The 19317-nt window shown below is 37.7% G+C and overlaps 1 protein-coding gene across 1 annotated transcript in view; it reads right to left on the reverse strand.

Moving 5' to 3' along the window:
* Nucleotides 1–15719, reverse strand: part of LOC121429657 (fragile X mental retardation syndrome-related protein 1-like) — a 38533-nt gene extending 22814 nt beyond the window's left edge. The window contains exon 1 of the mRNA XM_041626803.1: nt 15590–15719. Within this exon, the coding sequence (XP_041482737.1) occupies nt 15590–15661 (72 nt within the window). The 5' untranslated portion in view covers nt 15662–15719. The remainder of the gene's footprint in view (nt 1–15589) is intronic.
* Nucleotides 15720–19317: the final 3598 nt, after the last annotated feature.

The following is a 19317-nucleotide window of genomic DNA, read 5'->3' on the forward strand; positions in this document are numbered from 1 at the left end:
TACATGTATGATATCTTCTGCAATGAACTACCTTCATGTATCTGATTATGATTTTCTTGCATGGTCAGCCCCCCCCCCCCCTTTAAAACCATTCCGCAGCCCCTGATCTTCTGTGAATATCTACAGTTAATGAATACAGGTCTACATTGTACAGGAATCTTGTACTTTCTTCCAGAGCTACCAAGTCTCACGCATTATGAGTGAGACTCACGCAGTTTGGACTCTTGTTCATCCCCTCAAATCTCTGTCTCACGCAACTATCACAGCCTGTCCCCATATACATTGTACACAATGTCTACGATCTCACTCAGATTCACAGAAAATCTCACGCATAGCTGGTCTTTGAACTTGGCATCTCTGTTCTTCTGACATAATATCTTTCATCATTTCATGTAAACATTCATGCAAGTTTGTTGCATATTGTTGAAAAACACTATGTAAATGTACAGCATATATTGATGTTGATACTGTACAAGAGCATGTGGTGTAGAAGTGCATACAGTAGTATGACATCTGCATCTAAATAGAGCTACATGTACATGTATTGCGATTGTAGTACTGTCATCTTTCCAGCATGCAGCTAGCCAAGCCAAGTCGACAGGCTTGTTGATAAACATGAGCATGTGTAGTACACAACACATGCAGTGTCACTGCATGGTTAAATAGTGTATTCAGGATGGGAGGCTTTATGTCTGTTAATAGTGGAGACATCGAGCGGCAGAGATGCATGCAGAGGAGACGGAGACAGAAGAAAGAGAGACTGAGGAAGAGAAAGAGAGAGAAAGAATGAGACGGAGAGACACAGTCAGAGACACCTCCTAACCTTTCTGATTGGAAAATACAGTGTACATGTAGGCATGATTTGCTTGAAAATTCATGAAGGAATGTACATACATGTATACTGCATCTCTCATAAGAGCTGTGTGCACAACCATTTGACACTATGAAAAAATATGAAAATTCTGTCCTAACAAAGAGTTTGCAAGAATAAAAGTTCAGATTATATCCCCCAAATTTGGAATGATTGAGAGGTAGACCAACAGACAAGCACACGTACACACAAGAAAAAAATATACATGTAGGGGTAAAAGCTGTATTGGGAATACTGACCATGCATCGTTCAGACATTATTGTATGTTATTATGATGGTATCACAAGCATACTGCCATACTTTGGCAAAAGGAAGCAAGTTACATAATGTACTATGTAAGTATCATGTTTTGTAAATGAGCAATGTGTGTTCGTCATTTATGTAGGCGTCAATGCAATGTAACAGCATATTTTCTTCAATATCTTTCCATAGAACGATCATTTCTTCCCCAAATTTTGCAAGAACGTGCAACATATAAAGGGTGTTTCTGAAACGACAAGAACTCAAATTTGACTGATGTGTCACTTGCTACCTTTTGCCAAAGTTGGGCAGCATAAGCCTGCAATATTTGTTTTCAAAGAAACAGAGATGAAATAATCATTAATCAAGCTTTTGAGAAACAAGGGTGCTTCATGTCTTGGGGGAGAGGGTCAGAGATTAAGATCAAATTGGCACAGTCCCCAGTCTGAGCCTTTAATGAAGCAAATCTATAGTATAGCAATTTTATTTCTCTTTAAATTTTATTCTAGACCAATCTCATGCAAGGATGTAATTTTCAGTAGCTTATGACCATCGTCTGTGATAATCACTGGAAATTTGTATCATGATATGCTATGGAGTGCAAGAAAGAGGAAAAGAGAGCAAGAGAGTGAAAAGATGAGAGAAAGAAGTGTACATACATACATGTACACAATTTGAGACATTCAATATGGAAATGAGTAGAGATTAACGAAAGAGAGGAAGATAGAAGGAGGTAAGATAGTGAAAAGATGAAGCATGAAGAAGAGGGTATTGACAAAAGATTCAACATTGAAATGATACTACAGCTGGAGAAGAAAAGAAGAGTATGAGAGAGAGAGAGGGAATAAGAAGTGGCAAAGATGAAAGAGAGAGAGAGAGAAGAGAGTACAGCAAAGAGAGATTCTATATTGAGATGATATGTGTGATGAGAGTAAGACCATAGCTATGTCAAGTATCCACCACTCGCCCCATGCAGTCTAATACCAAGTCACCTGGCCTGGCATACAATAGGATAGGAATACATGCAGTTAAAGGGACATATACATGTACAGCTCAATTTCACAAAGGACATTTAAAAGGTTGTGCACTATTGATAGACCTGAAAGTGGGCAAGTTCGGACACATGGATAATGACAGGAACCTCATGATCAATGTCCATGTTTGGACCAAGTAAGTAAACAGTCGGATGTAAGCAGCAGGTTTCACAATGATGGTGGACGATCTTTAAACCAATAAAGAATTATTCTCTGTCCTCAGAATACATAATGCCAGAGAGACTTGAAATCTTGTCAGGTCTCTGTAATCTTTTTAATCTGACCCAAGTGAAGGATACAACTCTCTTGTAAATAAACACTGTATTACACTAAGTTGACATCTACTGCAGATATCAAAATACGTCACTGCGGTGTTAAATGCAGCTGAAAAATTATTATTGTATGGCAATAGTCTCCTAATTTACAAATATATGTCTAGAGACCTCTTTCTTTACAAAACAAGGCTGTAATGTACAGTACATCAAATGTATGTAATACAGGTACTGTACATGCCAAAAAAAACTTTCTAAGCTACCGGTATCCTTTTTTTTCAAAATTTTGAGAGACGAGGTCTTTATCACGGGTGGGAAAAAAAATAAAAAGGCACGGCAGCTCTCCAAGGTCAATGAGAGGCAGGCCTTTTGAGGGGGACATTGAAGCAGGGTAGGAAATCATTTCTATTTCGTAGGGGCTATCTTTTTCTCAACAAGGGGCAGGGCTATTTGGGGCTACATGTACGTTTTAGGGGCAACAAGCAATTATGCAGTAGACATTATGCAAATCTTATTCTGCCAAGATCTTGAATACTGTTTGTGGCATATCTTGGGTTAACGCTATTCAAAAAGAATGGTCACCCCAAAGCATGCTTTTTGGGGGGAATGTTAGGGGCTATTTGGGGGTTCGTGTTTAGGGGTTATTTGGGCTGACATGAGGGCTAGATTGCCCGTCGCCCTCACATATTTCCTACCTTGCCTTGAAGCCAAGCAGAAGGGCATCCTTTGCCATGACCTTTGATGGCCTTGATCAATTTTAAAGGCTTGTTTAATACAGTTTACATACACACATCTTGGTCCCCCAATCACACTTGAACTGTACCCACACACACACATGCAGCGATACAGTGCAGAACAGTGAGGCCTCCATAAACACCCCTAGTGGGTCGCTGACCAGGTTCACTGTGAGGTCAATGACAACACAGATGCTCAGTGACTTAACTGCTCTTAAATAGCCAATCAGATGCAAGGACGACAGTAGCTTATAACAATATGAATGAAATATTGCTCCTCTCGTCCTCCAAGTAAAAATTGTTCAGTGACTGTCATCATATTCTTTTTAGCTAAATGCATCTTTGTTCTTTGATCCAAAATGCTATTTGCCTCCTACACTGTAGAACTTAATACATAACTTCCTACTGTAGACCTACATGTACATACATGCTCAGAATGGGGTCCGACCACTTGACCGAAGGTCCGCGAGGCTGAGGGTCCGCTAGACCGAGGGTCCGCAAGACCGAGGGTCCGCGAGACCGAAGGCCCGCGAGACCGACTTTTTTCCCTTCATCGGTTGCCGCGGTCAAGTGGTTTAAAACGCCTCGTTGCAGCGGCGTAACAGGTGCCTGTTATCGGACAGGGGGTTAAATAATTCCCGGTAACTAAATAGAATCAGTGGCGTTGCTATGATTTCATTTTGGGGGCGGTGGTGAGCACGCGAATCGTGCGAAACCATAGAGTTATATAAACCTAATTTAACTCTAGGAGGGAGGGGTGCAGGGAGGGGGTGCATGTTTCTGCTACTTACAGTATAAACTAACGATGCCTTATTTCACTAACTCTACTTATTTAACGGTTTTTATGGTAATTCTGCTTCATGATCTTGTGCATTTAATGTTTAACAAGAAAACTGGAAATATTATGGAAATACAAACACCTGGAACATTGAACCTTCATTATGGGCAATCTTATCTTAGCTTTTTTTTCATTTAAACAGAATAATAAGAACAAGAAGGTGAAAGTTCTAAAGAAAAGAACGTACATTAATACCTGTCCTCGGGAGAATGGTCCTTCGAGTGAGTTTTCATCGGGGAGTTATCATGAGGGAGTCGCCCTCCGGAGGAGTAGTCCTCTGGGGGAGTTCTACTATAAAACCCATTTTTTATTGGTGTTGTTACTATTTTTGTTATCATGATATCAGCAGCTGCAGCAGTAGTAGAAGTAGAAGTCATAGTAGTAGTAGTTGTTGTTGTAGTAGGAGTTGTAATCATATTCGTAGAAGTAGTAGTAGTAGTAGTAGTATTAGCAGTTGTTATTATTACCGTTGTTTTTATCATCATAATTATTATTATTACTATCATTTAAATTGTTATCATTATTCGGCATTTTTGTTTTGCTTTGTTTCATTTTGTCTCCTTTATTTTATTCATCACTTTAGTTTATTCAATCAATTTTTAAAACCGACACTCCAAATAAATGGATGAATATTTTTCTAATACCAGACAACGTTTTATAAACAGTCCTGTATGTTAAAGTTATGTATACTATGGTATGATTTCGTAAGACGATAAAGTAAGAGAGGGGATGGGGTGTCCGATTGCGTAGTATTATGAAAATCATTTTTGCAAACTATTCCCCGTCTAATAATACTAATTCGGCAGAAGCTGAAATGTTATAAAATTGATATGAAAAAGGGAATCTATTAATGAATAGTTGAATATAAATGAATGAATAACAAAAATGAACAATTATATGTATTAATTGATTTCAACTTTGTAGCAAAAAAAGCCACCCCCCCAAAAAAAAAGGGGGGAAACGTGAGCGAGAAAATAGGAGAACGTAAGACGAGCGAGAGCAGACAAGGAACAATTCGAAGAAAACGTCACAGCTTCCGTGCTTCGCGCGGGAAAGGGAGACTCCCCTTAAAATATGGATCGCCCTTCGCGCGCTCATTAAGATAAATCTCACACTTCGCATGCTCACCACCGCCCCTACCATGCCTAAAATGAAATCCTAGCAAAGCCACTGATTCTGGACATTGTTACCGGGATTTTTTTTCTGCCCTACTCCCCCCCCCGATAACAGGCACCTGTAACGCCGCTGCAACGAGGCGCCTTAAACCACTCGACCGCGCCTTCGGTCTCGCGGACCCTCGGTCTCGTGGACCCTCGGTCTCGCGGACCCTCGATCTCGCGGACCATCGGTCTAGCGGGTTGTCACCGTTCAGAACAGATGTGAAGAGTATCCATTTCAAGTGCAATATATGTGTACATGTATATGTACAGCGTAATACAGGTATTTTGCCATTATCTACAGTTGAGCCTAATTACATGTACATGTACCCTAATATATCTATAATCAAAATGTTTTGAAAATATGCCATCACTATTAACATATTGAAAAAAGGCAATTTCTTTTGTTCCATTGTTGCAGTGTACATGTATCCTGAATGGATTGTCCAAATTACATTAAAAAAAAGTTCTATGATTGCTGCCACTGAGACAATCTGATTGATCAATTCCAGAGCTACCAAGTCTCGCGCATTATGCGCGAGACTCAAGCATTTTGAACTCTTGTTCATCCTCTCAAATTTCTGTCTCACGCAACTATCACAGCCTATCCCCATATATATTGTACACAATGTCTGTGATCTCACTCAGATCCACAGAAAATCTCACGCATAGCTGGTCTTTGAACTTGGCATCTCTGCAATTCCATTGCACATTTTAATTCAAGAATGTATACACTGCTTTTGTACATACATGTAGATGGGTAATAAAGTGAATCAGAAGGTACGATTGCCAAATGGCAAAAGCAGACACACTTTAAAGGTAAATGCTAGTTTTGGTAACGATATCAAAATGAGTTCGTACAGAATCCAATGAAATGACCACTAAAGTGTCTGTTTGTATAAATAAAACGCATGTGCCAAAGGATTCTGGAAGAAATTGTGTAATTGCTGAGAAATCAGCAAATAAGCACGGGATTCGGGTAGGGCGTCGGGCCCGACGCCCTAAGCAATAATTATACATTGTCCCACGTGCGCTTATCTGTGTTGGGGATTTTCGGTGTGAACATTTTTCAGCGTAGATTTCAAGATTTCACAAAGTCCAGTTAATGTAACTGTACCAGATCTAGATCCTCGATGATATACTGGCAATTAAGCCTTGTTTTACAGACTTTCTCATGAAATCAGTGTTAACTGCAACTACTGGAATTTCTCTTTAATATTGTATGGTATATGTACAGTTCATGTACATGGTCATGAATGATGATGTCAAAATAGTATCCAGAGCCCACGTACATGTTTCAAGCTTGATGCATCGCATCATACAGGCTGACATCATGTGCTAAATTCAACATCTTACAGCATGCAGATGCATGTCCTCGTATGCACACGCTAGTATTAACATGGCTATTTAAAAGGGGAGCATACGGTATCAAATGCAGCATCAGGAGTGATGTTGGCTTTGATTGAAATGAAAGCTCTACTTTTTTTTTAGACTACATGTTTTCACAAGGAATTATATTTCTTCATCAGGAAGGTAAAATGTGTGTACATTATTCCCAGTTGCTGCACTATACATGTACATGTATGGCCGGATGGGTTGTTTGTCCAGACTTGACAGGAATTTCAAGAATTTTGCTTGCAACATTTGAAAATAATATCAGACAATAATACAAAGCACAAACACCCACAATTATTTGTGATATTTGATGAATGAATTTTGAGATCAGGCTGCAGTGCAAAAGATGTTTTTATCTGCTTGAATGTCCATCAGAGTTAAAGACCTCCCATCCTGCAACATGCACGTAGGCAGGGCTCCACATTCGCAGTGGCCCGGGGCAACCAAAAATGAGAGTTGGGCCACGAAAATTCTTTAAAAGCTATATTTCACTTTAATAGTGGCCAGGTTGGGCTACCAAACTTTTGATAAATCGTAATGTTTTCTATTGTTTTAGGGCACCAAATTTGCTTTGTGGGCCACCGAAAAAAATGAAATTGAGGAGTTTGGTGGACCTATCTGGCTATCAAGAAAAAAGTGTGGAGCCTTGACATAGGGTAGGGCTTATCTATTACTTTCATTTCAGTAAAAGGTACATTGTCCCCGTTTCGTTGATGCAGTCAAAATTTAGCATCGATCTTTTACACTAATATTACCACTGATCCAAGATACCAACTTCACTTTTGCCAGACATGGACAAAAAAAAAAAAACCTTGGTGAGCTGGGTTGGGTGTGTTGGGAATCAAACACCAAAATTAAGATCCGGCAGGATAAGTTTTATCACTGCATATGAATTCCAAAATGTTCAGCTCGGTTTGAAAATTCAGAAACAGTGCTTATCGATATCACCTCCCAACCTCACAACCGTGTACAATTTCATAATACCGTAGGTGGCATAATCATGTGATTTTTGGTCCGTACAAGAGGGAAAGAGATGACCCTCTCTCATAGGCTCCTGTACAAAATTTGAAAACCAAGGGAAAAGGGTAACATGCCACCTCCCCCACTCCCCCCCCCCCCCAGTTCCTAAATCGAAGAAATCATGGGGGATCGGTTGTTTGCACATGCTGGACCTTCCTTGTGGAATCAGTTGCCAAATTCCATCTGTGATATTTCAAATATCGATTGTTTCAAAATTGCTCTAAAAACCCATTTGTTTAAAATTGCCTTCCAAGTATTTTTTTTCTTATATTGTCATGATTGTGTTTCTTTTATCCTTTTCTTTTCCTGCTCCATGTAATATTTCTCATTTCCTTTTCTCAGCGCCTTGAGCACATAATCAATGTGGATTTGGTGAGCTTTAGAAACACTCTATCATTATTATTTGATTCATATTCATGAAAGCTATATTACATAGGCCCACATGTACACACGACATGGCTATCAAAATCCGCTCTGCCAAAGGAGATTCCTGAACTTTTAATAAATCATTTAAAGGAGAATGAAACCATTGGAACAAGATAGCTTGTGTGAAAACAGAAAAATCAAAGAAACAGATCAACAAAAGTTTGAGAAAAATCGGACAAATAATGAGAAAGTTATGAGCATTTGAATATTGCGATCACTAATGCTATGGAGATAGCAAATTGGCAATGCGACAAAGATGTGTGAAGTCACTGATGAACAACTCTCCCCATTACTTAAGTATATATTTCACTTGAATTGCCTCTTTTATCACATCTATCCATAGATCATGTGTTCTTTCTACATGAGGGCATGTAATACATATTTTTTAAGAATACATCATGGATAAAGAGTTTGCATCATCATAAGAAAAAGCAAAAGAGACATTTTAAGGGTATTTTATAGTCCACCAAAGGGAAAGTTGTTCATCAGTGACATCACACATCCTTGTCGCATTGCCAATGGGAGGATCTCCATAGCATTAGTGATTGCAATATTCAAATGCTCATAACTTTCTCATTATTTGTCCGATTTTTCTCAAACTTTTTTTATTCTTATTCTTTGATTTTTCTGTTTCTACACAAGCCTATTTGTTCCAAAGGTTTCATTCCCCTTTAAATAGGGATTGGGGGTGCATTGGTGTCAGCTTACATCAACAAACACACACACTAGCAGAAGGCAAATCTTGGCCAGTTTTATAAAGAGCTCTTCCTTCAGATATACATCACAAGATGTACACGTGTACCCCGTTCTCATTGCGCTTTCTAAAAGTTTACTGGAAACCGGTTCAGGAAACCAGTTTGGAAGATCGCTTTGCTAGTGTTCCCCTTTGATCATCCAAAAGTGGTTCTCAAAATTAACTCACGTAAAGCGATCTTGTTTCTACAGGAATGCTCTCAGTCGGGTGACACGTTTTGCGCAAAATTCGAAACTGCATCGCAGGCATTCTACACGCAGTGTGTAGAGTAGCGCGTTCAAAATGTGCGAAGATCCCTTCCCAAAGAATGGTTGTGTCCTCAAGCTAAAACCAGTTTAACAAGGCAAAGGGATCTTAAAAACTACATGTACATGTACATCGCAAGGTAGTTTTATGAACCAGTTTGGAAGATCGCTTCCGAGATCTATTCAACCGTTCTCATTACATGTTCAACTAGTTTCCAGTAAAACTAGTTTTAGGAAGACAGTGAGAACGGTGTCGTATACAATGATGGCAACATAGTTTGAAGTTCATCATCACATGATTGACTTACAGCGTTTGGACATGTTTAACCTATACATCTTCTGATCAGGACCAGAACCATTTTATAATCAATGTTGGAGTGCATCAGCTTCTTTTTCAAAACCCTTCTGGCACAAACTAGATGAGATCTCAATTCAATCCCGTCTTCTGCGACAAGTTCATGTACATGAAATTCTGTCTGTATCTTGACTAGTAAGTTCATCATATACATGTACATGTAGGTTGAATTTTGTACAAGTTCAATGCACTAGTGCATGTAGTTTGCCAATCGATGTACATGTACATGTTCATGGTCAAAATGTTGATAGGTTTTCAAGAATTACAAAATCACAGAATTATCATGTTAAATACATAACAGAGTGTTAAATGGGGCAAGGGGAAAGGAGAGATGGAATAGAGAGGGAGCGAGAGGAACGAGAGAGGTAAAGTGAAGAGGATAGGGAAGAAAAGGGCAGAGGGATGGAGAGAAAATAACAGAAATCTTGTACACTGTAATTCTTCTTATTTACCTTTCAGATCATCCATGGAGAGTAAATCATGTATTGCCCCCCCCCCTGGCTTCCAACTAGAATAAAATCAACAGCAATCTTTGATAATTAATGGAGTGGTCAAATCCATCCAAGATAATTTTTGGAGTGTTTGACATCATAAGCTCCCTTAATACTTGTGCACCAACAATGGATCTAAAATAAGGGAATCCTCATTTCAATCACCACAAAGGACTTTCCTGACTACTTATTTTACCTTTTAAAGGAAAGATCTGTGTCATTTCTTTCGTATTTTACTCCATATCAAAACAAATTGATGTGGACAGTCAAAGGAACTATTCCGTTTTTCAAAAAAACGTCACTCAGATTCATGGTCCTTTGCAGAAGTTATGAAAGTCAGTTTTACTGCGATACTTTCTCAGCAATTTCATGTATTTAATCTCTTCTTTACTTTAAAACAATCGCAAGGTCACCACAAAATAAAACATACTGATAACTGCACCGCTCCACTACGCCATAACACTCAACTTCAGATTTTGGTAAAAATTTTCAACGCACTAGTGTAGTTTGATTTTAATCATGCTACATGGTATCTATCAAAATCAACTCACTGCGGTGGACTTGACTTTTAAAATGGTGATTTTATTATTATTAACGTAAATAAAATGTCTGAGATTCTGAATCAGGATTTCTCGGATCAATGGGGAATGGCAGTGCCACAGTGGTGCAGAGACTTTCAGCGCCAGGGCCGCAAAAGCAATCATAGTGCATGCACGATGTTTCACATCAAATACCTTTTCAATGACCCCACATAAATGCACACCCTATTCACACATCAGAATGCAGTCCCACACCTAGACCTTGAGTGTTGGGTAATGGCTTCACACCTATCTATTATTGCTCCCATGCCATGGTCAATGTACAATCAAAAAAATTTGCTTCAAAGTGTTCTTGCGGTATTTTGCAGTTTGAACTCTCAGTCTAATTTTAGGTTCCATTCAAGCAACATTTGTGAATTCTCTTCTTTACAAGTGACCCAATTTGGCTATGTACAGTGTAGGTCTACTTTCTTATGGAAGAATTGCTCTATTTGCTCTTGTATTGGAGTTTGATAAATGTTTACTCATGGTTAAAAAAAAATGTATTTCTCAATTCATATTTTTGTATGAACATTTGCAGAATCATTGTTTTTTATCTTTCTGGTATTGGTAATAAAAAAACATAAATTTGAACATACATACTGAATCATCTACTAATTCAGCTCACTGAAATATTCTTTTCTTCTAATTTCCGATTTCGTCTACCGGGGTATTTAATATCTACTTCGTCTAACATCATATTTGGATGAACGAATAATATTTTCATTTGAAAATATACAAAATTATATTAACTACAAGTAGTAGAAATCTCAACATTAAACTCTTACAGTGAGTTGGACCAAATGACAATTAGACCAAAATGACAGTAGACCGAATGACGGTATTCTGAGGATATTAGGCCATGGTCTAACTCTGTGTTAAAATTATGGAAAGCTAAAAATTATGAAAATATCATCAATTGGTTTTAATACATTCCAGTGTTTACACAATGCTCTTTCAAGTTTCACCATGCTTTAGTGATGAAGAAAACTCTTTTTACATAAGTTCTTAATCATTAAATTTTAGGCCCGAATTCACAAAGGTGGTTTTGAAAACCCCTGGTTGAATCCATGGTTTATGCAGATTTCCTGCATAAGTTGCGCTTAATTTAGCGCGTATATAAAACATTCAATGCTGATGCGTGCTTTTGTCACGGTACACCAAATTGACGCCTGTTACCATGGTTAGAATACGCTATTTTAATCATGAGTCCACTGTTTGAAGAGTGGACTCATGAATAAAAACAGTGGACTCATTGAATAAAATAGCGTGGATAACCACGGCAACAGGCGCCAATTTCGGCGCACTGTGACAAAAGCACGCATCAGCATTGGACATGTTTTACACATGCACACGCTAAATTAAGCGTAAGTTATGTACAGGAAATCTGCATAAACCATGGGTTTTAAAAACCACCTAGATTTGTGAATTCGGGCCTAAGATTGTCCACTGAGCACATAAATTAAACCTGTAGGGGAAGGTGGGGCATGTTTCTGAGGTAGTAAATTGAGCCACCACTCCCAGTCCGATAATGAATGAGTCAGACATTATACATATATCGATGGCCCATTCAATAACTCCTATTAACCCCACCACATTGTTTTCAACGTTGAAACAAAAATAATTTTTCACAGGGAAAAATACAAATTTCAGTAAATTTTTTTTTTAAAAGGTGTGAAATAGACAAGCGCTTTTTACCCACATGCATCTTTGAATATAATAAGAACAATATTGTTACTTACATGTAGTCCAGGGTCCCATAACACAAAGGTTAGCGAGTAATCGTACCCTTGATTTTTACGATTGAGCATACATTGTAGTTATGGAATCAATCATAGAAAAATGTTCTACGATCATTGCAAAGCTTTATGGATTCTCATTCTGGTCATAGTCTTTTACATGATGGAAGTGTAAGAAATGCAATGTGAAAATATCGGACTGGGGTAGGTTGAGCCAGCCAACATGGGGCAAGTTGAGCCATGGTAATTCATATGGTAATGTACTGTACATGTATATATTTAAAAAAAAAACTTAATTGAAAAGCCACTGATATGCAGGCAAAAAGGACCAAATTCACACGACAGTTGTTTAACTTTTAAGATGTTAGTAGTTATAGAGAATTAGCAAGAGAATGACTTTGAAATAAAAAAAAACTTGTCATGCTGGCTCTTGTCCCATACCTTTTGTACACAGTTTTTGTGGCTGAACTAATACCCCAAGGGTGGGGCAAGTTGAGCCGTTTGACATTTTTGTGTTTCAAAGGTGACAGTGACTTTCATTGTGGGGGTAGAATGTAATTTAAGTAAAAATGTTTCCCAAGAAATAAATTTTAAGACAAGGTACTTTATTTCTAAAGATTATGAATCATATCAGTTCTTACATGAAAAAAAATGGCTCAACTTACCCTGCCTTCCCCCTACCTTTCAGTAAACCACAACTTTAAATTAAACCCGACTTCAGAATACTGGCCAATGAGTTTAGCATGAACAGCATTAGACTACTGTATGTACGTATTAGGTTTGGAAAAACCAGGGAAGTGGGAGTTGCACGACAGCCAAGTAAGTCACTGTTTTTCCCCTTTTAAAGTTTTTTTTTCTCTCGCTTTGGTGCATTTAAGGCCAAAACGGAATAGAGTAAAAAACCTCCTGACATCGGACAAAAATGACTTCAACTCTCTCCGGAAATATTGCAGCAGAGATTGCAAATGTTCGACATATCGCAAGAAAATATGCAATGGCCATCGCGTGGGTTCCCTACGGCATGAAATTCGAAACCCTTCCAAATAAGGCACTCTCCCAAACATCAGACATACCAGCTGATTGAATAGGAAATGTGTGCTGTTGACGCGCGCACCCTCATTTTCAGAATGAATTCGTATGCAGCTGAGTGAAGATGTCCAACATTTAGAGCTGAAAGAGGTCTGTTTGCTTAATAGTACATGTAAATACTTATTATTTACTGATTTCTATATCAAAATTATTGATAGTGATAATAAAAAATCTGCATTTTTGCAGCTGATACAATTAGTTATCTTCTCAACAATCAAGCAATCATTTTGGGGTTTACGTGTAGATCGCGATTTAAATCGCCAAAATTGATTGCGCCACTCAACATTACGTGTCCGATATTTGGAAACAGCATCCGATTTTGGGCAGTAAGTAGATAATTTCTGTTTACCATACTTTTTCAATTCCATTTTTAATGACAAAATAATATTAACATTTGTGCTACAGAAATACACATTTTATATGATTCAATGATTGTAATTTGTATTTTTGTTTTGGTCCAATTAATTTTTATCATGCTACATGTAAGTGTCCACTTTCTCTATTAATCTTCATGATCTTCATTTTGGTCTAGTTCTTTTACGTACTTTGATGAAATTAAGAAAAAAATCGAAGAGCCCTGTCAGGTTTATTTTTGTTAACCAAAATGGCGGCTGCACAATCGTGAGCTGTCTGTGCACAAGACCAAAAGCTTTGGTCTCTGTTATGTTGGTTGTTCAGCTGAACTCCGTTGGCTTCACTCACCAAATACAGAGACAGAAGTTCTAGCGCGATCTGTACAGGACACTCAATGGCTAAATGTTTACGTACTACATGTAAGTTCAGATAAAACAGGGAGGTGAAGTTTCGCAACAGCTGAGATAAGTCACTGATTTTGTTACTTTTAACTTGATTTTTCCCCGATTTTGGGCAATTAATGCCAAGAGGGAATATTAATTTGCATTTCGGTCACGTTAATTTTCAAAAGTTTGATGCATTCAAGACAAAAATTTAAGAGCCCCGATGGGGGATTTTGCATTGTAAGTCCCCTAATGGTGGCTGCACAGGAAAGAGTTTCATATGCACCCCCCACTAAAAATAACAAAATGTTGTTGAGACTTCCGGTTGGTTCACTTCAGATTTTTCTATCATTTTTTTTACTATTGCTTAACTATTAAAGTGGGGACTCGAACTCACCTCGATTTATCTGCAGTCAAGACCTTTCCCGCTATGCTAGTGAGAAGCGCTGATACCCGAAAGGGGTATTTTAACGATTATTAGCCGATAGTTCGACTAGTCTTGACTCACAGACCCTTTACTGACTAAATAAACCGATGTCTATACTATAGACAATTACATGCACTAGATCCTGCTCGAAATTTGACGGAATAAAGCCCATATTTTGCATTTTTGGTATGTATTTCCACTTCCCCATTAATTATGTTCTATATTTTAGATATATTATTCTGAACCTTCTCCATGTTTTCATTTTCAATTTTAGTGGGGGGTGCATATGGAACTCTAATTTAATCTAATACCCCTGCACAATAGCGACCCGTCTGTGTACGAGGAGAAATTAAAAAATTTAAAAAAATAAAAAACTCCTCGAAACAGACGGCTGCCCGCTGTCTACTCCATCTGTGAACAGTAGAGGCGCACGGCCAATATTGGAGACTGTCTCCAATGTGGGAAATTATCTCCAATATCAGAGACTTTTGTAAAGAATTTGGGTATCCAATTTCAGAGACAGTCTCCAGTTTTGGAGACTAATTTCCTTTGTTTACATTTGCGGCAAAAGGATTACCTTGGCGGCAAATAAAAATGTGATAAGCAGATTCCTCATGACAAATTACCCCTTTTCACCGTCTACTTTAAAAATTCACCGTCTACTTTTGTTTTGATAAGGATTTTTGTTGTTAATCACACACAAAACAAATGGGCTTCTGACCTCAGTGAGACAAAATTTTGGGTGGAAAAAATCATGCTTTTGTTGGTGTTGTTTCTTTTGTCCTTTTGCAAAGCAAGTCTCCAATGTGGGAGATTGTCTCCCCTATTGGAGTCTCCCATATTGGCCGTGCGCCTCTACTGGTGAACAAGAAATTAAAAAATATGATACAAGTTAGAACAGACTATCTAATTCTAACTGCTTAGCATCTTGTAGCCTAGAATGAGTGCATCATCACTCCATCTCCCATGCACTCCCATGCATGCTTACGGATGATGCCGTACAAATTGGTCAAAATCACTGACGAAAGTCGACTGCACTGCTCACTCCATTCTCTCGGCAAGTCTCTCTCCACACACACAACAGTAAACACACAAAATTCTTTAACACATTCAGCTCAGTGTAGACGTTTGACAATACGGAATGGCAAATCCATGAATCTATAAATTGACGGTAAAAACATACACACCTTGTAAAAAGCTCCATTTGCATCTCGAACTTCTACACCGACAAAATCCTCCATGACTGTTTCAAAATCCATGAGTTCATTGAGATTTGAGAAAATCTGATATCTGTGAAAAGGTCGTTTGCAGGCCAGTATCAACTTTGTCGCTAATTTCATTCAGGTATGGTGTGCGTGAAAAGTATTGCACAATAGCATAGTGATATAATTCTAACGATTCGAAGAGGGGTTGGGTGATTAAATGACTTACATAATTACATACAAATATTCAAAAATTATGAATTAACACTTTCCAATAATTGTTGTTATATCATTTTTGTTATGTTTCAATGTATAGTTACAACGACCATATGCATTTTTTATGATTTTATCAACAAGTTATTGCTACTCACTCCCCTACAAGAAATAATGGTACTGCCTTGGAGCAACATCGTTGGCATACCATTCACAACTTTTAACTTTAAACACAGACTTCATACCTCTGATTTTTAGACTTTCAAGATTTTATAGTTTTTTCTGTGAAAAGGATTGATTCAATCAGGAAATTGATTACCGGTAATGTAATTAATTTGAATAACACCAATAACTTAATTTTACAAAGACGATGTTAAAAAAATACCGTATGATGCAAATGTTATCAACGTTTTCATTTTTGGGGTCATTTCGGGTCATTTCCATTTGGACAGAAAAAGTTAAGATTGTTTTCAAATAGATCTGTAAAAGAAATACCAAGTCTAAACAGGTATAAAACTAATTATACACCATGTCTCGATTTTTGAAGAGGAAACAATGTGGCCAAGGGTCACCCATTGGGGGCGTTCTAGGCTGTTCGATCATGGGTGCATTTTGTATCTGACAACTTGCCAAAGCTGAACTTACATGTATATGCGTACCTTGATTTATATTGGATGAGAAAGTACATTTCCTATAATAATTATGCGATACTAGAGGCCTACTAAAACTTTATCGGATAAAAAGAAAAAAATCAGACAGCATTCCGTTTTTTATTTTATGTTTCCTTTTTTTGTCCAACAAATGTTATATACATAATTTTATTGAAATAATTACTTTATAAAGAGCAATAACTATATATAAAGACTGAAATGGTATATATCAAATGGTATATATAACAATAGGCCTTCGTAATCGTTTAGACCTAAAGTAATTTTGTTTATTTTCTCCTTCCAGTTTCGAAGTACAGCGCGAAGCCGCCCCCCCCCCCCCCCGGAAAAAAAGTGGAAACTGAAAAACAGATATAAGGAAAGGGAGAAAATAGAAGAAGGGTAAAATCTTATTGTTTTCTTTCGTTTTTTTTGTGTGTGTCAAAAGTATAGATCCGAGATCGATAATACTTTTTTTTCTCTTCATACAAATGCTACTTCTTCCGTTTTTCAGCAAACATTTTTTTTTGGGGGGTAAAAGTATTTGCATTATAGGGGGAGGCATTTATTTTCTTGCCGAGCTCGATCTTCACTCTATTGGGTAAAATGTGTTATGAGGATGTCCAACCAATATTGTGGCATTTTTATTTATCCGGTGTGATGCCCATTCTGAAGTAATTGCTGCTCTGATTTATTTATTTCTTTAAAGCTTATACTGGACAGCAAAAACTGTGGTGTTAACCGGTGTATATAGAGGACCACACCAGTTATTTTACACCGGTGTTAAATTGGTGGTGTTATTTTACATCTATAGGTGTTATTACAACACCTATGGTTGTTACATTTACACTCTTTGGTGATAAGTTCAATCTCAAGGGTGTTATTTCAACACCTCAGGGTGTGGTCCTGTATTAACACCAATTGGTATCAGTTTTAACACCACAGTTTTTACAGTGCATGCTTTCCACAAGGGTAAAAACTGCACAAAATTGGTTTGACACATGATTGCCCTCGTGTTGGTTAAAATTTTACGCAATATTTTTTTTTGAACAGCTAATACAAAAGTTCATTCCAATGAAACTAGATTCTATATCGCTGCACATCCATCTTCTTTCTTGTTTTGCGCCATTTAGGCCTATTTGAAATTTTGAATATCGCTGAAGTTTCTTAATCATGCGAAAGAAATCGCTTAATATGATCAAAATTATCAATTTTTTTCTTTTAAAATAAATCACGGAGGTTGCCGTGCTTTGCGTGCATGAGAAAGGTAAAGTCACCATTCTAGCTTGCATCATCCCTTTCCATTTTGAGTTCTTTGCATTCGTCGGGTTATATAATCTAGTAACTATAACTAGTTATAGCAGGTCAAAGTTTCAGAGAAATATGTAAATTCAGAGTTTCAACGCATTTCGCGTTAAGTAATATTTCCTCGCATATACCCGTTTGCGAGTTGAATAAATTTATTGTGGCTAAGCTTTTATGATCAGATCTCATGTGACAAAAGTAGGAATTGACCACTTAATCTGCTCCTAATTTCTGTAAAAGGTTTGGCTTCCACGCTTCGGGCGGAAAGGTGAATATTATTTCAAATTCCTCATTTTTTCCCGTTTTCGGGGCGCCCATAATTTCTTCCGAAAACAAGTTCTTCTCTGCAGAATGTCAATTGAATTCGAGTCGATAATGGTAGGGACGCCAGAGTTTTCTTTTGATTTGAATTTCATGAGATATCAAAAACTTCGTGCTTCGCGCGGACGTGGGAAACTATCTTCCCTCCCTGCACCCTTACCGCCCCCTCCAAAATAAAATGGCTATGCGGTTGATAATTCGAATACCCAAGTGGTGCCCAGATAGGGGCGGTCGCACCCCTCCCTGACCCCGAAAAAATAATAAAGAGAGAGAGATATATATAGAGAGAAAGGGAATGAGAGAAGTGTGAAATATTATGTCAAAATCCATCTTGAATTGGTAAAATTTTTTGCTCACTCACTCCGCTTACTCATAACTTTTTATTCATTTTGCCGGATATACGCCTTTTGTTCCCTATCTAAATATTTGCCCCATTACGCCTTTGCCTCCACCATTATTTATATAAAGATTTATTAAGACGGTTGAAGATATAACAAGTGGACTTGATGTGACGAGATAATTCACCCACTGTACAAAACGAACGCTTGAAATAATATTCGATAAATGATAGAAAATCTCCTCCCCTTCTCTCTCGATTTCATTTTGCAGACGGAGATTCTCTCTGCAAATTATATATATTACATACGACTTTTTAAGATGAAACATCTGACTGAAACAAAGAAAAAAATCCTATTTAGGGACCTTTTAAACTTCTTTCTTTTTGCCATTTTTAAAGAAAAATAAACTTACTCAATCTGGTAAAATGCAGTGACGTACCTTGGGTCACGGCATAGGGGGGAGGGGCAGCACTGAAAGTTTGATTTTTTATTTTATTTTAAAACTGTGTCATTAAACGGATATGTACCTCACTGATCAAATAATGCGAGCGCGATTATGTCCACAAACAGGGACATTTTTTATAAGGAATCCATTATATAGGCATATCTCACCATTGTAATCTAATGCGAGTGCCAATCGCTTGCTGATTTTGTTAGAATTACATAATTATACACATGAAGCATTTTTTGTATTTATTCTAATCTTGATTTACATACGCATCTCACTAAGAAATATTATATTGCAATATGCGAGCTCGAAGCGCAAACTGAAATTTTGAAAATTCAGACCTAAAGAGGGGCATTCTAAGGCTTGTTTTGTAGAAAAATTCACGAAGGCCATACTTATTTCACTAACCAAATGGTGAAAGCGCGGAGCACGAGCTGAAAA

The sequence above is a fragment of the Lytechinus variegatus genome, chromosome 16 (genome assembly GCF_018143015.1).
Source record: "Lytechinus variegatus isolate NC3 chromosome 16, Lvar_3.0, whole genome shotgun sequence".
NCBI classification, from domain to species: domain Eukaryota; kingdom Metazoa; phylum Echinodermata; class Echinoidea; order Temnopleuroida; family Toxopneustidae; genus Lytechinus; species Lytechinus variegatus.